Here is a 19,255-nt window from a genome sequence, read left to right as displayed (position 1 = left end):
TAATTCGCTTTCCAAAAGGGTTCCGTCGCCAAAAAGACTTACTTTTGACGCGTAGTCTGATGCGCTACTTTTGACGCTGACTGTACCTAGGTACATACAAGAGAGGCTTTAGCTAAGTTTTCCATTTATACTGACGGTTAGTCGCGTGTGACATTCAGAATTTCAGACCATTCAGTCACGTAGACGACACGATGACACACAACTCTTGCTTAACCCGTTTGACCGCCAAAGACGTCAACTGACGCGCGCGGCTACAGCCCAATATCATCGTGCATTACAAGTTTCACGAAGAAGCGCCGCGCATGATAGACATAGCGTTCAAGGGGTTAGGTGGGCTTTTTATCCGGAACGGCGCAATAGTCCGGTTTGGAGCAAGGGCACTTCTCTCGCATCTTCAGGCCGCCCGCCATCTGTCTCAGGAACGGGTGTTGCATATCGCTGTAGAACGGCCTGGAAAATACAGTCATGTGAGCTGTGTCTTTTACCCATTATATACAGGGTGTCCCTAAAACCAACGCCAACTTAAAGGGTTTATAGAACAGCTAATGGGCTACAAGATTAAGCAAATTTACCCGAAGGTAATGAAAATCTCATAGTTTTTGAGATATCGGCACTTTTATAAGAATTCTGGTTATAAAAGTGCCGATATCTCAAAAACTATGAGATTTTCATTAAAGGTAAGTAAATTTGCTTAATCTTGTAGCCCATCAGCTGTTCTATAAGCCCTTTAAGTCTTGGCGTTGGTTTTAGGGACACCCGATATAATTAATTGAATGGCCAATCTACTACTGAATCTCTCTGGTTTTGTACAAAAAGACAGGTGGATTGGGTAGATTCGCGTTTTTGCATTGGATGCGGTTCATCATGCCGCTCCGTAGCACTGTCTCGCTCACATGGCGGAGCGACATGCAGGGTGCCCAGCCAAGATGCCAATCGTTTACTCCGTATTAGCGAACGACACGGTAATCTGTCTCTGTCACTCTTACATATTAGTGCGACAGAGAGACATTAGCGTTTCGTACGCTACGGAGCGATCGATTGACATCTTAGCTAGGCACCCAGATCCGCTTCAGAAACCGCGTTAGTCAATAGGCATTTTACGTTAAAAAACTCAACGGGAATTAGTACTCTCAGTATCTTACTAATAGCAAAACCTCGATGAAGCTTATGTCTTGTCAAGGTTTAAGAATAGTCAGTTATATAATAGCGTGGACGATGCTACTGACCTGCACAGCATGCGGCTGATCTCCTGGTTGTACTCCTCGGTCGCGCGCTGGCATTTCTTTATCTGTTCTTGCTCCTCTTGCAACGCTCGCTCCTGAAAGTTGTAATTAATAATACCTAGTATTAACAATTAAATATATTTTCTACAAGCATATGCCAATTCATCAAAATGGTTACTACTACTAGGTCTATCGTAAAGAATAGGTAGGTTAGGTACCTCTGTTTCAAATTTTGCTGGGACTTCAATATAATCAACTACGACCAGCGAAACCCGCGCCGAAACGCCGAAATCGTAATCATGTTGCTCAGGCTCATACGAGTACGTTATCGTAGCATTTTACAAAAAACAATTGCGGTTTTCCTAACTATCGTGATGCGCTGCGCCGCGCAAGTGTTATTTAAACGTCATAATTTCATAGAAGTTGGACTTACCTCACTTATCCAACTTAGCTTGGTCTAACTTTATTCATATTCATCAAAGAGGATATAATAAGATAGAGCGGTACTGTCATAGTAAATTTTGTAACCACTGTAAATTCACTGCCATCTATCGACATACTTTAAAACTAAAAATGAAGATTTATAAAAATACGTTAAAATGTATTTAAATATGGATAAATGATTTTTTTATTTGCATTAATTATTTTTATATGATTTTGACCCATGTTCTTTCATCGATATGCTTTAAAATTATAAATAACAAACGAAACCGTCAACGCCCTCTATACGAGAGTAGGCCAAAACTAGTGGCGCCATCTGATCGATAATCAAATTTTCGTGATTTTCGAGGCACGTTTTTTCCTTAGACTGTATCCATCTATTACGGAGTTACGGAGTCTATCTTTGATATTCATATATGCATCATCGTTATACAGACCAGAGACCCAGAGCATAAAGCCCTTGTGCACTGCCATTTTTATCAACTGACAAACAGCTGCTAATAAACTCTAGATTTATGAAGATTCTTGATATTACTTTGAGAAGTTTATTGTACTCGATAACAGATTTTCTTGATGCTGGTTCCTCTGCTGAGCGTCAGTGGGGTCCTTGTGTGCCGCAAGTTGCGACAGCTGGCGGTGGTACTCGTCTTGTTCGCGGAGTTTCTTCTGCAGGTCCTCTCTTGCTTAACAAGTTCACATAAATAGAAGTTTATTATATTCAATCTGTTTCAAAAGATTTTCTTGATGCTTCTTCCTCTGCTGAGCGTCAGTGAGGTCCTTGTGTGCCGCGAGCTGTGACAGCTGGTTGAACAAATGGTGGTGATACTCGTCTTGTTCGCGGAGTTTCTTCTGCAGATCCTCTCGTGCTTGATTAGTTCACATAAAAAGAAGTTTACCTTGAGAAGTTTATTATATTCAATCTGTTTCAAAAGATTTTCTTGATGCTTCTTCCTTTGCTGAGCGTCAGTGAGGTCCTTGTGTGCCGCGAGCTGTGACAGCTGGTTGAACAATTGGTGGTGATACTCGTCTTGTTCGAGAAGTTTCTTCTGCAGTTCCTCTAGAGCTTGCTTGCGGTCGTGGATCTGGTCTATCATGGCTTTGCGCACATCCTGTCGGACAAATTGGTGATATAAGTGCATTTGTCGAATACATTACACAAACATTAATCAGGGGTCTATTCCTCTGTATTGCATCCTCATTATGATAAGTATCTGTGAAGTCTACGACGAATCGTGAAGAGAACATGCCACTTTAACAATATAAGTTTACCTATGTGAGCAATTATTTTAAGTAATTTTAACCTTACAGTCTGACTCGGCCTTCTGCAAGCAGTTTAGATATTCGACACATTGTTCTTGTCAAACTCAACCTTTACAGATAATTGTTCCTCGCATTCATACGCATTCCTCATGGAGGATGGCGAACTGATTTCTATGCGGTTATCCGAAAGACTAACCCACCCCAGGTACTTATTACTTACTGGTTTATTTAGGTACTTCAATTTTCTCGAGAGCAGGAAGTTTTTTTATAAAAACCCGAAATAGCCCAATTTTTTTAATTATTTTATGCTTTTTACGTAGGACTGAATCATATATTTAGGTGGTAACTTCGTATTATTAGATTGTCCCATTAAAAATGAAAAAAATAAACCAAAGAACGTAATAATACCGGTATTTTTTGTATGAAGAAAAAACCGGTTCCGAGCCTTGTTTCGCTGAGCTACTTAGAATATTATAGTAGGTAATCATGGACTCACTCTGTTGGTCTTCTGCGACCAGCTGAGGTACTGGCACCGCTTCTCGTCAACCACTTTCTGGTACTGCGTCGCCACGTCGCGTATGAAGTCGTCGTTGGCTGAATCGGAGGCGCGCAAGTCGTTACGAAGCTCGATCATCTTGCGGTTGCATTCGTCTTGTTCGCGCTGTAGAAAAAAGATATTTATATAGGTACCTATTAAGTTTAAGTATACGCTGCTTTTAAGTACCTAGCTTAGTTCATTCTTTGTTATCCCAGATCGTTTATTAGGGTTACGTACCCAAAGGGTAAAAGCGGGACCCATTACTAAGACTCCACTTTCCGTCTGTCTGTCACCAGGCTGTATCTCATGAACCGTGATAGCTAGACAGTTAAAATTTTCACAGATGATGTATTTCTGTTGCCACTATAACAATAAATACTAAAAAGTACGGAACCCTTGGTGGGCGAGTCCGACTCGCACTTTCTGTTTATGTGTATACCTACAACTCTTTTAATAGGGAGGTCATGGTTCTATGGTTAATACTTATTAGTCACATCGATATTGTTGACAGAAAGTTTTTCCTCCCGACGCTAGCAGCAGTTTTAAGTTGCGTCATCGAATCTGTTCGTCTAGACTAGACTAAGACCAGATTAGTTGTCTAGCGACTAGGTACGTAACTGGAAGATGCAGCATTATTTTGGCTCCCATACAAGGCGACAGACCCAGTCAGAAGCCTCGGTTCCCCTTGATCCAGCCCAGCAGTAGACAACTTTCGGATGATAGTGCATGCATGACTAGCTGATAATGTAGGTATTCTGTTGTTACCTCCTTGCGTCTCCTAAGCTCCTCTTTAGCCTTCTCTTGCGCCACTCCCTGTTCTCCCAGGGACGCCCACGCGTCCTGTATGACCTGTTGTTCATGGGCTTGTTTCTCCAGGGTTAATTTTCGCTCTTCGATGGCTAATGCTCGGTCGTGGCCGGTCTTATGGCGCGCTTCGACGCGACAGCGTTCCGCTGAAACCGAGAACAATTTTATAAACAAATTTAAAATAAGTACTTAGCATAGCGTCTTAGCCCAAAACATTAAAAATATCATAGTCTCGGTCGACAGAAAACATACATGCTGTTAGCATGCATTTCACTTCAAGCTAAGCCAAATTACGAAAACAATTATCACTATGCAGTCAATTTACAGCAAAAAATACAAGTCTTCGATACTATAGTTAGAGCTGTATTCGGTCAGCATTGCAAAAACGTCTAACAGTTAAGCCCATTTCCTGAAAAAATCCATATTAAAATCAGCTTGAAAGCTACATAAACTCCCAGTCGTACCTTCCTCTTCGTCCTTAATAGCCTTGTCCCACAGCCCCCTGAAGTACAGGGTCTCCTGCTTGAGCCTCTCCTTTTCCTGTGCCTGTTTTATTCTGTTCTGTTGTAACTGGTACATGGAGTACTGGTGGCATTCCATGTCACGGCGCGCGCGCTGTATGGCGTCGTATTCCATGCGAGCTGCCTGTAAACCAAACACCATTTTATAGCAATATTAAAACCTGAAATAGCTAGATGGCGTGATATGTCACGCACATTATGATGAAACTATAAGTTCATCATCCTCATAACTAAGAGCTTTACAATCGTACAAAAGGCGGACTTAATGCTATGAGGCATTCTCTACCAGTCAACATTTGGCTGAGATAAGTAAGTAATTCTATGCTTTCCTTCTTCTCTTGTCTTTTCAATCCTGCCTTTCCAGGATATTTTGGAAAAGTTGTCATGCCGTATCAGGTGTCCTACCAACTTGCCTCCCCTAAACTATAGGTTGTCAAGCACTAATGCCATCCCAACAATCTGGTTACTTGCAACAAAACGTATCGAGTTGCTTAACGCTGACCACATCCACCATCATACATTACTTTTTTCCCGATGCCAACAACGCCAGAATCGAGCGAATGTGCGCGATGCTTTTTTTTCGTGACTGTCATGAGACTATTATGTAGTCTATCAGAATTGCTACCTGTTGAGTAAATAATATACTTACATGCAAATTATAGGATACGATCGTATAGGATAGACAGGATAGTATGCTAACCACGCGTCGGACTCTTTCATAGTGACATTCTAAACATATCTTGTCCTGTTCCTTCTCGGCCTCGCGCCGCGCCGCCTTCTCCCTGATCTGTTACAGCTGGATGTCCTGAGCTTCTATCGCTCAAACTCCCACAAGGCATCACGCGAACACATAATCACAGCTAATAGGGCCCAGGTTACAATGTAGTGCGTACCAAAGCATCGGCCTCCTTCATAGTGACGTCGTACCACATCTTGTCCAGTTCTTTCTCGGCCTCGCGTTTCGCCGCCTTTTCCCTCATCTGGTACAACTGGATGTCCTGAGCTTCCATCGCTCGAAGTTTTACGAGGCAAGGCATCACGTGGACACATTTAGATCTACGGAAAGTTTAGAGTACTAGATTATGTGAGACTTGTTGCATCATCAAAATTATATATAAGTCGGCAGGTAGAGTAGGTTAGACAACTTTTACGAGAATGTGTATGTACAATTGTACAGAGACTACAGAGGTGCTATAGTTACTGAAGCACAAGTACTACAAGTACTTAGTTATGAAAGCGGTGGACTGTCCAAAATGATTTGCTAACGCTCTTACTGTCCTGCTGACATTATAGTTATGTTTAATCCAATTTGATCACCTCGCTCAGGTTGGCTGCTGCCTAAATTATACATATGCCTTAACCTAACAGCGAACTTGTAATGTAAGGTGACTTACAAAGGCGTGTCCTTGTACTTCTCCTCATGTTCCTTCTTCCGCTTCGCGATGAGATACGCCAACCGTTCCTTCTTCGCCTGCCACGCTGCTTCTATTCCCGCTTGCACTTGCTCCACGAACTTGCGGATGTTTTCTTCCTCTTCGCGGGCGTATAGCTCCTTCAGACTTGAGGGCCATGGAAAATGAAGCTAGTTGCATGTAACCTCATGCAGACACAGAATGAATTACTTTGACTAGGGCTACCTGGATCAAAAGATCGGTCTCCACTTTCCCTTTCTTTTCTGGGAAAAGTTGTGTGGAACAAACACTTACGCCATACACAGGAGAACTCTTGCTCAGAGAATAGAGGAAGCTTGCTATAGAAAGTATAGGAGAACTAATAATATAGTCGGAGAAACAAATATGTTTTATAAAAATATTTACAATTTTGAATTCTTAATTTCTAGATAAATAAATAATTTAAACAATAAAATGATAGGGTTTGGGTTTGGTTACCTTTGTCTTTTCTTTGCCAGATCAGTCTCGTAGGACTCCATGCATAACTCAACTCGGCGAGCCACATTGTTGAGCAGAGATCTAATAAAATATATGAATTAAGTGGTAAATAGGTAAGTCTTACTCGGTGTTCACGTCATTAAGTTAATAGGTAGGTAAGTAATAAAACGTTTAAAAGTAGAAAATAATATGATGAACATGAGATGAAGCTGTACGTTCTGTGGAAACTAGTGCTGTGTAGCTGGCGGTTCTACAGCTAAAAACTACATCATCATCATAATTTAAGATTTCGGTGGAGTATGCGCCAGTTTTCGCGGTCCACGGCCAGGCTCTTTAGGTCCAGGGGCAGTAAGACACGACAAAACTACAGCGACGTCTATTTTAGCAGTCAATATTGCGGAGGCTAGATTTTATCTAAGCGAGTCGTGTCACGAAGTGGAGGTTAAGAAAACCTTAACAGGTAATAAAATTAATAGTAGAAAATTAAAATGACACCTCAAAGGTTATACAATCCCTATTATATACGGGTATTGGGGTTGGGTATTTTAATCGGCAACCTTTACCTTAATAAACTTAAAAACAATTTGTCAATAGAAAAAAGCGCGAAATAAAAATGATCTGCTTTGAGAGGTGCCTTTTTTTTAAATCTGCTGCCTTTGTCTACAGTCTACAGACAAATTGAAGTTAGACCAAGCTATTAGATAACTGTAACGATTTTGACAGCACAGACTGTGCAAGTGTTATTTAGGTATATACGTCATAATTTCATAGAAGTTAAATTAACTTGCATATTAGTATGGACTATCAAAAACGCTGCAGACTTATCTTGGTCTAACTCTAAAAAATTGCTTGTGACACGATTCGCTGGCCATCAGATTCGTTTCCTAAGGACATAGAGGATAGACTTGCTTCCGATCGCAGCTGATGAAGAAATCGCTGTACTGCTGGTCTTTGAGCTCCTTAAGCTTATTCTCCCTGCCCTTCCGTTGCTCTTCCTCCTCAGCCCTCAGCTTGCGCACGAACTTCACATATCGGAACGTCGAGTTTAGCACTCGGGAGGTCTGTATATCATTTCAAAATCAGTTACAATTCAAGTTAAAAGGCACATCACATTTACCTCGTTCACAGAGGAAGGCGCGCGTGATTTATATGCAAAGCAATGCGAAGAGTTTTCTCTAAACAAATTTATTTACTTAGTTGTTTTTTGGCCCAGATACAAAAATGACAGGTCTATATATTGGGCTCATGTGTAAGCTTAAAACTGCAAAAGTGCTGGTAGCTGAGCGGTACTATAAGGTTTCCACACGGGAAGTCTTGAGATCAAACACTGGCTCGTACCTAATGGCTCCTCTACACGACGGCCCAGCTTTGGACCAGCAAGATGGCCATGCGATGGTTGAAACGCAACTACACGATATAGTTCTGGACTTTTGGAATGGGCCACGTGTAGATGCCTACTGTCATCGCTGGCCTACTACCTTTGATGTGCGGACGAAACACCGACACCGTGGCCATCGCGTCGCCATCCCGCCGCGCCATAAGCCATCCGACACCATTAGCCTCTCTAGACGCTGGCCCATCTTAGTGGGCCTGTATGGTGGCCCATGAGCCCATCGTGTAGAGAAGCCATATAACTTACGTAATAACAGTCGGGCACGCCGCGGGGCCCAGGCCCATCCAGTGGAACTTTTTCCCGCCGTGGTTCCATAATAAATTATTATCTTGTATACACTACAAATTGACATGAGACATGAATCATGACATATGTGACAACTATCATTTATTTTAACAATAATAGCCAGTATTTGTTACAACCAAATTTTTTGGTGGGCCTTTTTGTAAAAGTTGGACTCGCCTGTTAGCCCTGTTGCTATCTCGGAAGCCGGCGTTGCTCGAAGCTGTTGCTTCATCGTTTCAGTTTCAGCTAGATATGTACGTATGTGGTTACATACGTACATATGTAGCTGTGTGTGTGTACATATGTAGTTAGGTTTAACTATGGATTAATCTAGTATACATAGATATGGGTACTCTTCGTTCTTGGATGCCGGTCAAAATGCAATATAATAAATGAATCCTTTGACAGTCATTGGCGGCGCGTCAACGGCGGTTACAGCCCTGTGACGCGTATTCTGCTCTTCTATTGTAAAAAGCATAGTGAAAAGGTTATCATATACGGTTTATATTCTTATTTTATTTATATTTTGTTTAGAACCTTGTCACTGTAAAAAGCAAGCGCGCACTGCTTGCCCTTAGAGACGCCTAGTCTTACTAAGATGGCATATAGTCGAGAAATTGGGACGGGTACCGCCGTGGCGAGGAGGCCTAGGGTTCATGGCGTTAGCCGCGATAGCTAAAGATGCCAGTCCGAATCCGGCTTTCACCACTGGAGGGCTTCGTCACTTTTTTCTAAATATATGACATCTATTACAGTTTATAATTATTAAGAAAATTAAACACTGTTTAAAGACTCATTTCTTTAATCAACTTTTTATAAAATAACAATTTAGATCAAAAACCAAAATCAACATAAACCATTTGTGGAGTGAGCATTCTATGCCTACTTAATTATCTTTGATAAAACTTAAGGAACTAGAAATGTCTTCTTACTAAAATACTGATTAGTACAGTCCGATTACTAACTTACACGTTGGAAGTAATCATATTCAAAATTACCACTTGTACGTGACCATCATAGGTTTTCACCCTTTTACAATAATAAAGTTTACGAAATCAGTGGGCCTACTGCAAACTTAAAAAAACTGCCTCATCCCTCTTGCATATTCAAGCAGATTTTTTAAAAATTGTTTTTCACGGTAGGGCCTCTGCTGTCTGTTACCTTTACATGTTGAACTACTGAACTTTTTTGTGTAAACTGGCATGCAAGGCTCGGAAGCTCGGAACAGGTTTTTTTGAAAATAGCCCAATTGTATGTTTAATTATTTTGTGCTATTTACGTAGGACTGAATCATGTAACAACTAAATTACATCATAAACTAACTCAATCAATCATGAAACATGAATCATGTAACTATTAAATTGTCCCATTAAAAATGAAATAATAAACCAAAGAACGAAAAAGAAAGTAATGATATCGGTATTTTTTGTATGAAGAAAAAACCTGTTCCGAGCCTTTCTGGCATGTAGAAATGTTAGGCTCTTGTGATGGATCTAGATCCACATCTACCTAATTTATTTATGGAACTCTTTCCCTGGAGGAGGGAAGGGAAACAGTGAGGCCTGTATCCCAGGAGAGCATAGTTGCGGACCCAACTATTGTCTTAAGGAAGCCAAAATGGTACCAAGCCAGTAGTAAAATTTTTTATGATTTGAATTTAAATACTGAATTATTAAATGAAACATGCTAACAGAAAATGTTTTGTGGTCAAGCTCTTCAAACAACAACTTAGTCATTGTTGGAACTGTACAAGACAAAATCATTTACAAAATATAAGTCATACTAAAATGTCTACGTATTGTGGGTAATCCATACTTAGTGGCTTTCCTTATTTTGTAACAATGCCATATGGCGAGTCTTTAAATAAAAACAGACTTGTATAGATGAATACTGAATACTACAACAGTATTTTTTATAACATTCGTAATTTTTTAGGTATATCATGAGTCGATATAACACTTAAAGTAGGCCAGAAGAATGGTACCTACTCATATTAAAATGAGTTAATGTTATGCTAACATTGAAAACTAAACTAGTACCTGAACATTTTCAGATTAATACTCCATATCACTTAATTTAATGCAAATCAAACGATGGTATTCCATCTGTCCAGTGTGTATTTGAGTCTCACATTTTGTTTAATGAGAGAGTGAGACGCAATGCACATTGGACAATGGAAAGTACCACCCAAAAGCAAGATTTGGCATGAGTCACACAGTAATGAGGCTTGACTTAAATCAAAACACACACAGTTACAAAACTAATCAACAAAGTGCATATAAAAGTAATTGAAAAAAATAATCCCAAACAAACAAAATATAGACCTATAAAAATCAACACGATTGATAATCTGCGTTATTTATTACTACTAAGCTAAGCAATAAACTTAAAGAAACCTATATAAAAACCTATAAGTATGTGACTTTATCCTAAAGTATGTCACAAAACTGTCACGATTTACAGAAAGCTATAAGTTGTAAGAATACAACTTTATATACCTTTTTAAGGCATTATAAGGCAATGTACCTATCTAAATTAACAATATTTACTAATATGGCACCACTGCAATTACATTCAACATAGGTACAGTTTTGTAGACTAGACTTGTATGTACTTATGTCTTTAAAACACAAAATAAAACCTAGCATGCTAATTTTAATCACACGCCATATTTTATATCAAAATAACATTCAGTTTAAATAAACATTTGTTAAGATATTTTAACAAACAGTATTCAACTCTCTACTCAAACACCACGTTGGTCCGAGTTTGCAAGACTAAGGGTCTCCCTACGTAGGTCGACGCGGAATCGGCAGAAGTCGATAGAAAACACCTTTATGTCTACGCAATAAGAGCGAAAGAGGCGTCGGCCGATGCGAGCCGAGCCGAATGACGACTTTTTCGCTCTTATTGCTCAGACAAAGGCAACCCTTATTCTCCATTCATCAACTTCAAGTTGGCACCGTCAGACTTGATAAAGTCTAGGCTTGCCAGATCTAGTTGTAAGCCAATTTGGGTGACACCAACAAATAATATCAAACTTCTAAACAAAAATTAGAGAAATAAGACACATTTTGTTTCATTTGATAACAAAAACAAAACTAAAACAACCATTTGCACGGTTGAAGACCAAAAAATAACCTCGGAATGAAATTCTAAGTGTAACCAAAGATTTGTTAAGATATCTTAACAAACAGTGTGAGTTGTATATCATTCAACCCTATCTGTCCAAACACGACCTTGGTCGGAGATTGCAAGACTAATTCCCCATTAATAAATTTTAAGTTGGCACTGTTAGGTATCAAGTCTAGACTTGCCAGATCTACTTGTAAGCCAGGTTGGTTGTCATAAGGTAAGCTGGGGGGCAGCTCTTGGATTTCGCCGATCCAGGTGTGGGGCTCGCCGGTGACCATGTTGAAGACGGTTATGCTGCCTGTGGTAAGCTCAGGGTCTATTGTGAGGGTCTGGAAAAATACAAACGTGAAATTAAGGAATTTATTGAGATGCGTCTAACATATACTTAATTATTTCTCAGGTCTAGGTTGCCAGCTAGTGTTCCTATACAGACAACTCACCGCCAACGTGGCCAGTAAGCACCCCGTCTGGTCGTACTTGACGCTGAGCACGAACAGCGCGGATTCGTGTTCTATAACCCGAGACTTCCATAGGTGCTGGTGCACGCTGCCCAGCGAGTATGTGATGTTCCATTCTCGCTTCTCTCGCTTGTCGATGTCGTTGGAATGCTCCTGAAAAAGATACAGAATTATAGGCTGTATTTCTGGTGTATTCCCATTTGTTCTCGTCCCACGTGACCGTCGTCATGCATGTGCCGAGGACAGATGGGAATACACCGTCTTTCCGGCAGTGGTATATTCAATTAATTTTGTATCAAGCAGAAACGTCTGTAAAACTTTCCACTTTTAATTTGTTTCTAAGCTTAGTGGTATTTACCCAAATGTTCGGGCAGTCCTTAAGGGAACAGTCTAATAGCGAACGGGAAATAAAACATGTCATCGGCTACAGTACAGGTCGATTGACAAGAGCTGGCACGAATGGAATGAATGAGTGAATGAAAATATATATGTGATGAAGGGCCTGACACTCTTTGATCGAGAAAGATAATCTTATTGCGATTCCTATAAGAGGAAAGAGAAAATAGTGCCTTGCTTTGTCTTTATCACCGACCGGGTGGCATCATAGGTAGGAGGCGATGGCGAAATACCGAAACTTATAAGTGAAAGAAAAAAAATCCTATGCTGCCCAAATTTCTCTTATCCCCGGTCGATCGGTGGCGCGTCTATAACCACTTGTATATACTATGTCTATGTTATATACTGATACAGGTGTCACTCATACAATGAAAGTTTCGTTCATTCCATTCGTGCCAGAATTCTCACTGTCTAACAAAACTGATATGTATTGGTATACTATTATTATTTATTCTGTGTTTTCAGATTAGGTAATGTATACAAAATTAAATCACGTAAAGGAAAATAAAAAACCAAGGAAGGAGAAAAAATATATATTTATTCTTACCTTTCTAATGTGATATTCGACTATCATTTTGGGTCCAGCCCAGTTGCACAGAACGCACTGCATTTTGACGTCCATACCCATACGCTCCATGTAGTCCTAGAGAAAATAAACGTTATTATGTCCTCAGTGGTCCCACTTATAACAAGTACAAAATTATTATTTGATATTATTGAATTTTATTGATGGATAAAATCGCGAAGAAATTCAAAAGACTGTGTTCCCTGATACAAAATAGGATCGTCTATGGACCCCACGGTCGCCGTCAGATATATCGGATCGGCCAGGGTGCTCACAAATATCTGAACACGCCTCTATTATTGTCAACCCAATAGTAGATAGTTAACCAAGGGATTAAAGACAACCATTTCTGACGAATTGTTTACCAATAGTACTTGTCAGAAATATATGCTTTTAATCGAGTTAAACATATTATTCTTTTCATTTTTAATATGAGGAAAGTAAAATACATTTGTATTTTCGTAGCATTTCTTGAGGTAGTAACTATATAGGTACTTACTCCATCTTGGCTGATGAGTTCTAAGGCATCTTCGACCATGTCAGAAATGGTGACGTTGGCGCCTAGATCCTGAGATTGCGCTGTTCCAATAGACGAACTCGATCTGTTCGGGTCTGCAAAACATGATTGTCGTTGAAAATGCAACATATGGGACTCTATTTGTTTCCCATATAGTTTTAAGTCATACTGTTTGTCCACATTATCGTTGGTCATAATTTGGTTTTTCTCAGAAACGCGTAACTTTTCAGGATTGCCATAAAACAAATCTAACCTAACCTATCTATAGGATAAACTGAGGAAAATTCTGACTTCGGTTTCAGTATTATTATGACTAATGATAATATGACAATCATTACATTATGACTTTCAATAATTATGTCAAACAAAGGGACCCCGTAACATAAACATACCTACTCGTACGCTAAGAGCTCATTTAGATGGCGCACGAACTCGCATGCGAGTTTAGTTACATTGCGGACTATTGAGGTAAGTACATCGAACTCAGCCGACCGATCAAATAAATAAATAAATAAGAATAAATTTATTGAGAACAATTAAGAATAGTAGCATGCACAAAAAGGTGTCCGGTAACCCCAAACTAGGCTGAGCCTGTATCTTGGGGCTCAACAAAAGAGTATGAAACAGATGGGACATTGGAATAATTAAATCTAGATAACTTACAAATTATGTGTGAGAGTGGGTGACAAGGTGATGAAGTAATACCGCAATACAATGAAATTCGAATGCGAGTTCTCGCACCGCCACCGTCTAAATTAAATGCCTTAAATGCCAGAGACTGGCTGCGTGTGCGTAGGTAGATGTGCACGTGCGCGTGCGCTAAAATGTTGGAGCCGTCACGCAAGCGGTCTGCCGTCTCTCATAAGGTACTGTACATTACAACGCGCAGGTGCAAATCTGAGCACACGCATCCGGTGTGCACAGGCCTTAAAGTGATAGTGAGCGGACGGTTCAGACAATGATTTGCGAAGTGGGAATCGGGGGTTTAAATTCTGTTATATTTTCCTTACGTATATTTTGAGCACCTGTTTTCTGAATCTGTGATAAAAATTATATGTTTTATCTTGGATAAGAGCCTCGTGGATCTATTTATTTACATAGTTTTATATAATACCTTACTTATTTACTTCACTGGCTCAGTGACCCAAAGAAGATCTTGGCCTCTGACACGCCACTTCACGCGGGTCTATTAGGGCTTCGTCACACCAGCGGTATCTGGGACGCCCGGACGGACGTTCAATAATACCTAAAAGAACAAATTATAAGTACTAACCTTCATAGCACCGGAAGTCGTAATCTTGGTCGGCGGATTTCAGACAGTCGTTCAATCGCGAGTTATCCATGTTGCCGTAGTATTGGTCCCGTCCGTGCGCTACATAAATATTAACTATATTAGAATAAATGAACGCGGGCCGCATCCTTCGCCACGCCTCCCTGAATGATGTCATCCGGAGGGCGCTTGCTTCCGTTAGCGTGCCGGCCATCCTTGAGCCGAACGGTATCGCACGCGACGACGGCAAGCGGCCCGACGGAATGACACTCATTCCGTGGAGGCTCGGAAGGACGCTTGTGTGGGACGCCTCCTGCGTTGCCACGCTCGCGCCGTCCCACCTACAGGCGACCTCCGTCAAGGCGGGAGCTGCGGCTACAACCGCAGAACAGAAAAAGCGGCGCAAATATGCTGTCCTCGGCGAGGGCTACATATTTGCGCCGTTTGGCGTAGAAACTGGGAGCGTAGGGGCCCAGCGCAAAAACCCTTTTCAAGGAAATTTCCCAGCGCCTTATTGACACAGGTGACCGGAGGGCTGGCAGCTACCTCGGCCAGGCCTGGCCATCCAAAAAGGTAACGCTGCCAGCCTTCTGGGAACTATAACGCATGAAGGTGACCTGGGGAGCATTTTTTAGGGTTCCGTACCCAAAGGGTAAAAACGGGACCCTATTACTAAGACTCCACTGTCACAGAATAAAATGGGGCATTTTCTATGAAAAGGGACCTTATTGTCAATGGCGCTTACGCCGCACAGCGTCGCGCGGCATTGTATTTATATCGGAGCATCGTTTATAATGGCGTAAACGCCATCGACAATAAGGTCCCTTTTTTATAGAATATACCACAAATATCAAACATGGTATTTATTTATTATTATTCGGTAGTACAACATTTACAACAGGCATAAATATAATTATATATTATAAATTTAAACGAAAGAAGACTTTAACATGAATGTAGTTTAGGCCAAAGCAGTGATACATTAGTTGACTTTATCTTAAGATAGTGAAATAAAATAATCATTCGAGAATAAAATTGAAGCGCACGTATACCGCCGTTTACCGAAACGACCGTATACGCGCGTAAAAATACGCTAGTCTGAACCGCCCTAAGAGTATAGTGACAGTAAAAAGAGAGCAGTAAGAAATAAAAACTCAAGCAGTCCATTATAGTCGTTCGATTTGTAACTGGCTCCGAACGGCTTATCCTTTGCCTATTAGTAGCCTAGTAGCCTAGTACAACGGCACGTGCTACTTACTACCTGTATAAAAAAAAGGTTGAGTAGCTTTAACCGGTTATTGAATTACGACTCTATGGTAATTGGAATAAGATTCAAAATGAACTAATGGAAAAATATTTTGCAAGGCTAGTTGTGGTCCCTCTACGGTTATTAAGTGCCGTGCCGGCGAGTCGAACGCTACAGAACCAGTCTAAAATGTGTCACCGAGAGGCGTATATAACAAAGGCGCGTTATCGGAGAGCACACTTTTACTTAACAATAGACAAAGGATTAGCCGTTCGGGGCCAGCTACAAATCGAATGACTTATACCATGAAGTTAAATTAGGTAACTTTCCGACGTAAAACGCGGTTTAACACTTAACTTAATCCTTTGAACGCCACGCTTATTATACGCAATCGTAAACCTTACCGGAATTCTTGAAGATATTAAACTGTAACCGTGCGCGTCTGCGGCCGGCGGAAAAAGGGTTAGTAAAAGCGCATATTGCAGTCGTATTTTATATAGCTGAAGGTGACTGATACAATGAAAAATAGAATCGGTATAAAATGGTATCTTTGTAAATAAGTATCGCTCTTTCACTCGATTATTATGACGGTGAAGGAGATGGAGAGTGATATATTGGCTTCGCATTTTATCAGGTTTTATGAAACTCGGTTTCTAACTTTCTAGGATTTAATATTCTTAGGGCTAAAGTGGTTATAGTGTTTAGATTTCAACAGTGCCCTTACGGCTTATCCTTTGTCTATTGTTAAATGAAACCGCACGTGCTACTTACTAGTATAAAAAAATGTTAGGGCCGTTTTAACCGGTTATTGAATTACCACAGTATGGAGATTGCAATAAGGTTTAAAATGAACTAATGAGAAAACATATTCCCATTGCTGTGTGGTCTTTGCGGTTACTGAGTGCCGGCAAGTCGAACGCTACAGAACCAGTCTAAAATGTGTCATCGATATGCGTAACAAAGGCGCGTTACCGGAGAGCGCACTTACACTGGTTTTTTTAGCGTTGGACTAGCCCGCGCTCATGTGCCATTTAAAATTATGCACGATCCAGGTAAGGGACAGGGACGGATTGCGATTAAAACATTTTGATGGATTCATGACAAGTATGTATTTATTTAAGGATTATTATTAACTGGGCAACTAAAATATTAAACAGGAACTTTCATTCGGCATAATATATAATAATATAATTTGGCCGTGCATTAATATTTTAAAGGCCAAAAATTTATTAGCTCCAAATATAAGCATCATATTATTAAAAAAACTGGCATCAAATTCAACACAGAAAAATAATAATTGGGACCTTGAAATGATAGTTTGGCAACTAAATAATAAATTGGCATCTATTATTGTAGCGTATGATTTTTAATATTTGTTGTCATATTAGTTGTTTAAACCTACGTAATTATATTGAACAAATCGTTTCAGGTAATATTTAAATTGCGGAAGCTCCTAAATTTAATGAATATTGGTTTATTTTAATATTGTAATAATTTAGTAATAATTTTAATAATGTTTTAATCGCAATCCGTCCCTGTCCCTTACCTGGTTCGTGCATAATTTTAAATGGCACCCGAGCGAGGGCTAGTCCAACGCTAAAAAAACCAGTGTAAATGCGCTCTCCGATACCGCGCCTTTGTTACGCATATCGATGACACATTATAGACTGGTTCTGTAGCGTTCGACTTGCCGGCACACAGTAACCGCAAAGACCACACAGCTATGGAATATGTTTTCCCATTAGTTCATTTTAAACCTTATTGCAATCTCCATAGAGTGGTAATTGAATAACCGGTTAAAACGGCCCTACCATTTTTTTATGCTAGTAAGTAGCACTTGCGGTTTCACTAAACAATTGACAAAGGATAAGGCGTAAGGGGACTGTTTGAAATCTAAACACTATACCAAAGCCTATGTAATTCCAATCGTGTGAAGATACGCGTTATCGAAACATTAAGAGCGTTTTCTCATTATCCGATCCGATATCGGATACGAACAGGAAGAAGTATAAATTGAAAAGTGCCTTTTCATACTTATTTATACATTTAATTAATAATTATTGAACTAGTTTGAGAACAAATGAAATTATTTTATTAAATATTTTGATTTGTGTTTATTTTAAAGTAGTCACACTACTATATATAAATTAAAAACTGTAATAGATGTCATATATTAAAGAAAAAGTGACGAAGCCCTCCAGTGGTGAAGGCCGGAATCGAACCGGCGTTTTTAGCTATCGCGGCTAACGCCATGAACCCCTAGGCCACCCCGCCACGGCGGTGCCCGTCCGAATTTCTCGACTATATGCCATCTTAGTAAGACTAGGCAAACTTGTTCATAGATGGCAGCACCAGTCTCTCTAGCTACAACGTAAATCCGTAAGGAGTTCGTTTAGGAGGTGCAAGCGCGCACTGCTTAACCTTAGAGCTGGTCAAAGACGCCTAGTCTTACTAAGATGGCATATAGTCGAGAAATTAGGACGGGCACCGCCGTGGCTGGGTGGCCTAGGGGTTCATGGCGTTAGCCTTCACCACTGGAGGGCTTCGTCACTTTTTCTTTAATATATGACATCTATTACAGTTTTTAATAATTATTGTTCATAAAGCAACAATACAAAAATAAAATGACTACGATATACGGCACTCTCTAGCTAGCGGCTGTTTTTATCCACGGGTCATCCGTCATCCGATATCGGATCGGACAATGTGAAAACGCTCTTAAAGCTTGTACATGTACAAGCCATTTTTGAATAATCCCATACTGTAACCCCTTGAGAAACCTCAGCATCGGATTATTACTGCAGATAGTAAAAATACGAGTGTATTACAAAAAAGTGCAAGATAAGCGTTACTTACATGCCATATATGGTTCCGTGTATGTCGTCCCAGGCCTCTGAGGTGCCCTGCAAGCCGACATGCAAGAAGACAAGCGAACACAACCCATAGCACACAGAGAGGGCGAATAAGTTGCGGTACATTTTGAACGCCATACAAGCAAAAGGTGTCATGCCAGTTTCAAGACTTTTATTTGAATTCGTATCAAATTAAGTAGTCAGACTAAGCTAACTCTGCAGCGATTTTGTCATAATTTCATAGAAGTGTGACGTTTTAAATTTTATTTATTCGTATGGCATAATTGTTCAGTCGTTTATAAAGATATTCTAAGATTCTGTATCCATTGGATTACGTCACTGTCGAGGGTAAACAAGTCTGCAGGGTTTCCGTCGTATTTGCTAAGTGGGCAGTACTGGATGATGATGACGTTTAAAATAACACTTGCAGTCTGTTGCTATCCAAAATCGCTGCAGAGT

The 19,255-nt window shown here is 40.2% G+C and overlaps 1 protein-coding gene across 1 annotated transcript in view; it reads right to left on the bottom strand.

The window, feature by feature from the left end:
* Positions 1 to 326: 326 nt before the first annotated feature.
* LOC134751509 (uncharacterized) overlaps positions 327 to 19,255 on the bottom strand; it is a 28,315-nt gene continuing 9,386 nt past the window's right edge. The window contains exons 11-21 of the mRNA XM_063686934.1: positions 18,801 to 18,847; positions 14,702 to 14,815; positions 13,411 to 13,523; positions 12,894 to 12,989; positions 11,933 to 12,103; positions 4,734 to 4,914; positions 4,228 to 4,415; positions 3,421 to 3,585; positions 2,561 to 2,773; positions 1,227 to 1,318; positions 327 to 450 (exon numbers count right to left, since the gene is read on the bottom strand). Coding sequence (XP_063543004.1) covers positions 327 to 450; positions 1,227 to 1,318; positions 2,561 to 2,773; positions 3,421 to 3,585; positions 4,228 to 4,415; positions 4,734 to 4,914; positions 11,933 to 12,103; positions 12,894 to 12,989; positions 13,411 to 13,523; positions 14,702 to 14,815; positions 18,801 to 18,847 — 1,504 coding nt within the window. The remainder of the gene's footprint in view (positions 451 to 1,226; positions 1,319 to 2,560; positions 2,774 to 3,420; positions 3,586 to 4,227; positions 4,416 to 4,733; positions 4,915 to 11,932; positions 12,104 to 12,893; positions 12,990 to 13,410; positions 13,524 to 14,701; positions 14,816 to 18,800; positions 18,848 to 19,255) is intronic.

The sequence above is a fragment of the Cydia strobilella genome, chromosome 2, assembly GCF_947568885.1.
Source record: "Cydia strobilella chromosome 2, ilCydStro3.1, whole genome shotgun sequence".
Lineage (NCBI taxonomy): Eukaryota > Metazoa > Arthropoda > Insecta > Lepidoptera > Tortricidae > Cydia > Cydia strobilella.
Note: the sequence above shows the minus strand (reverse complement) of the source record. Positions and strands in the feature narration are given on the sequence as shown.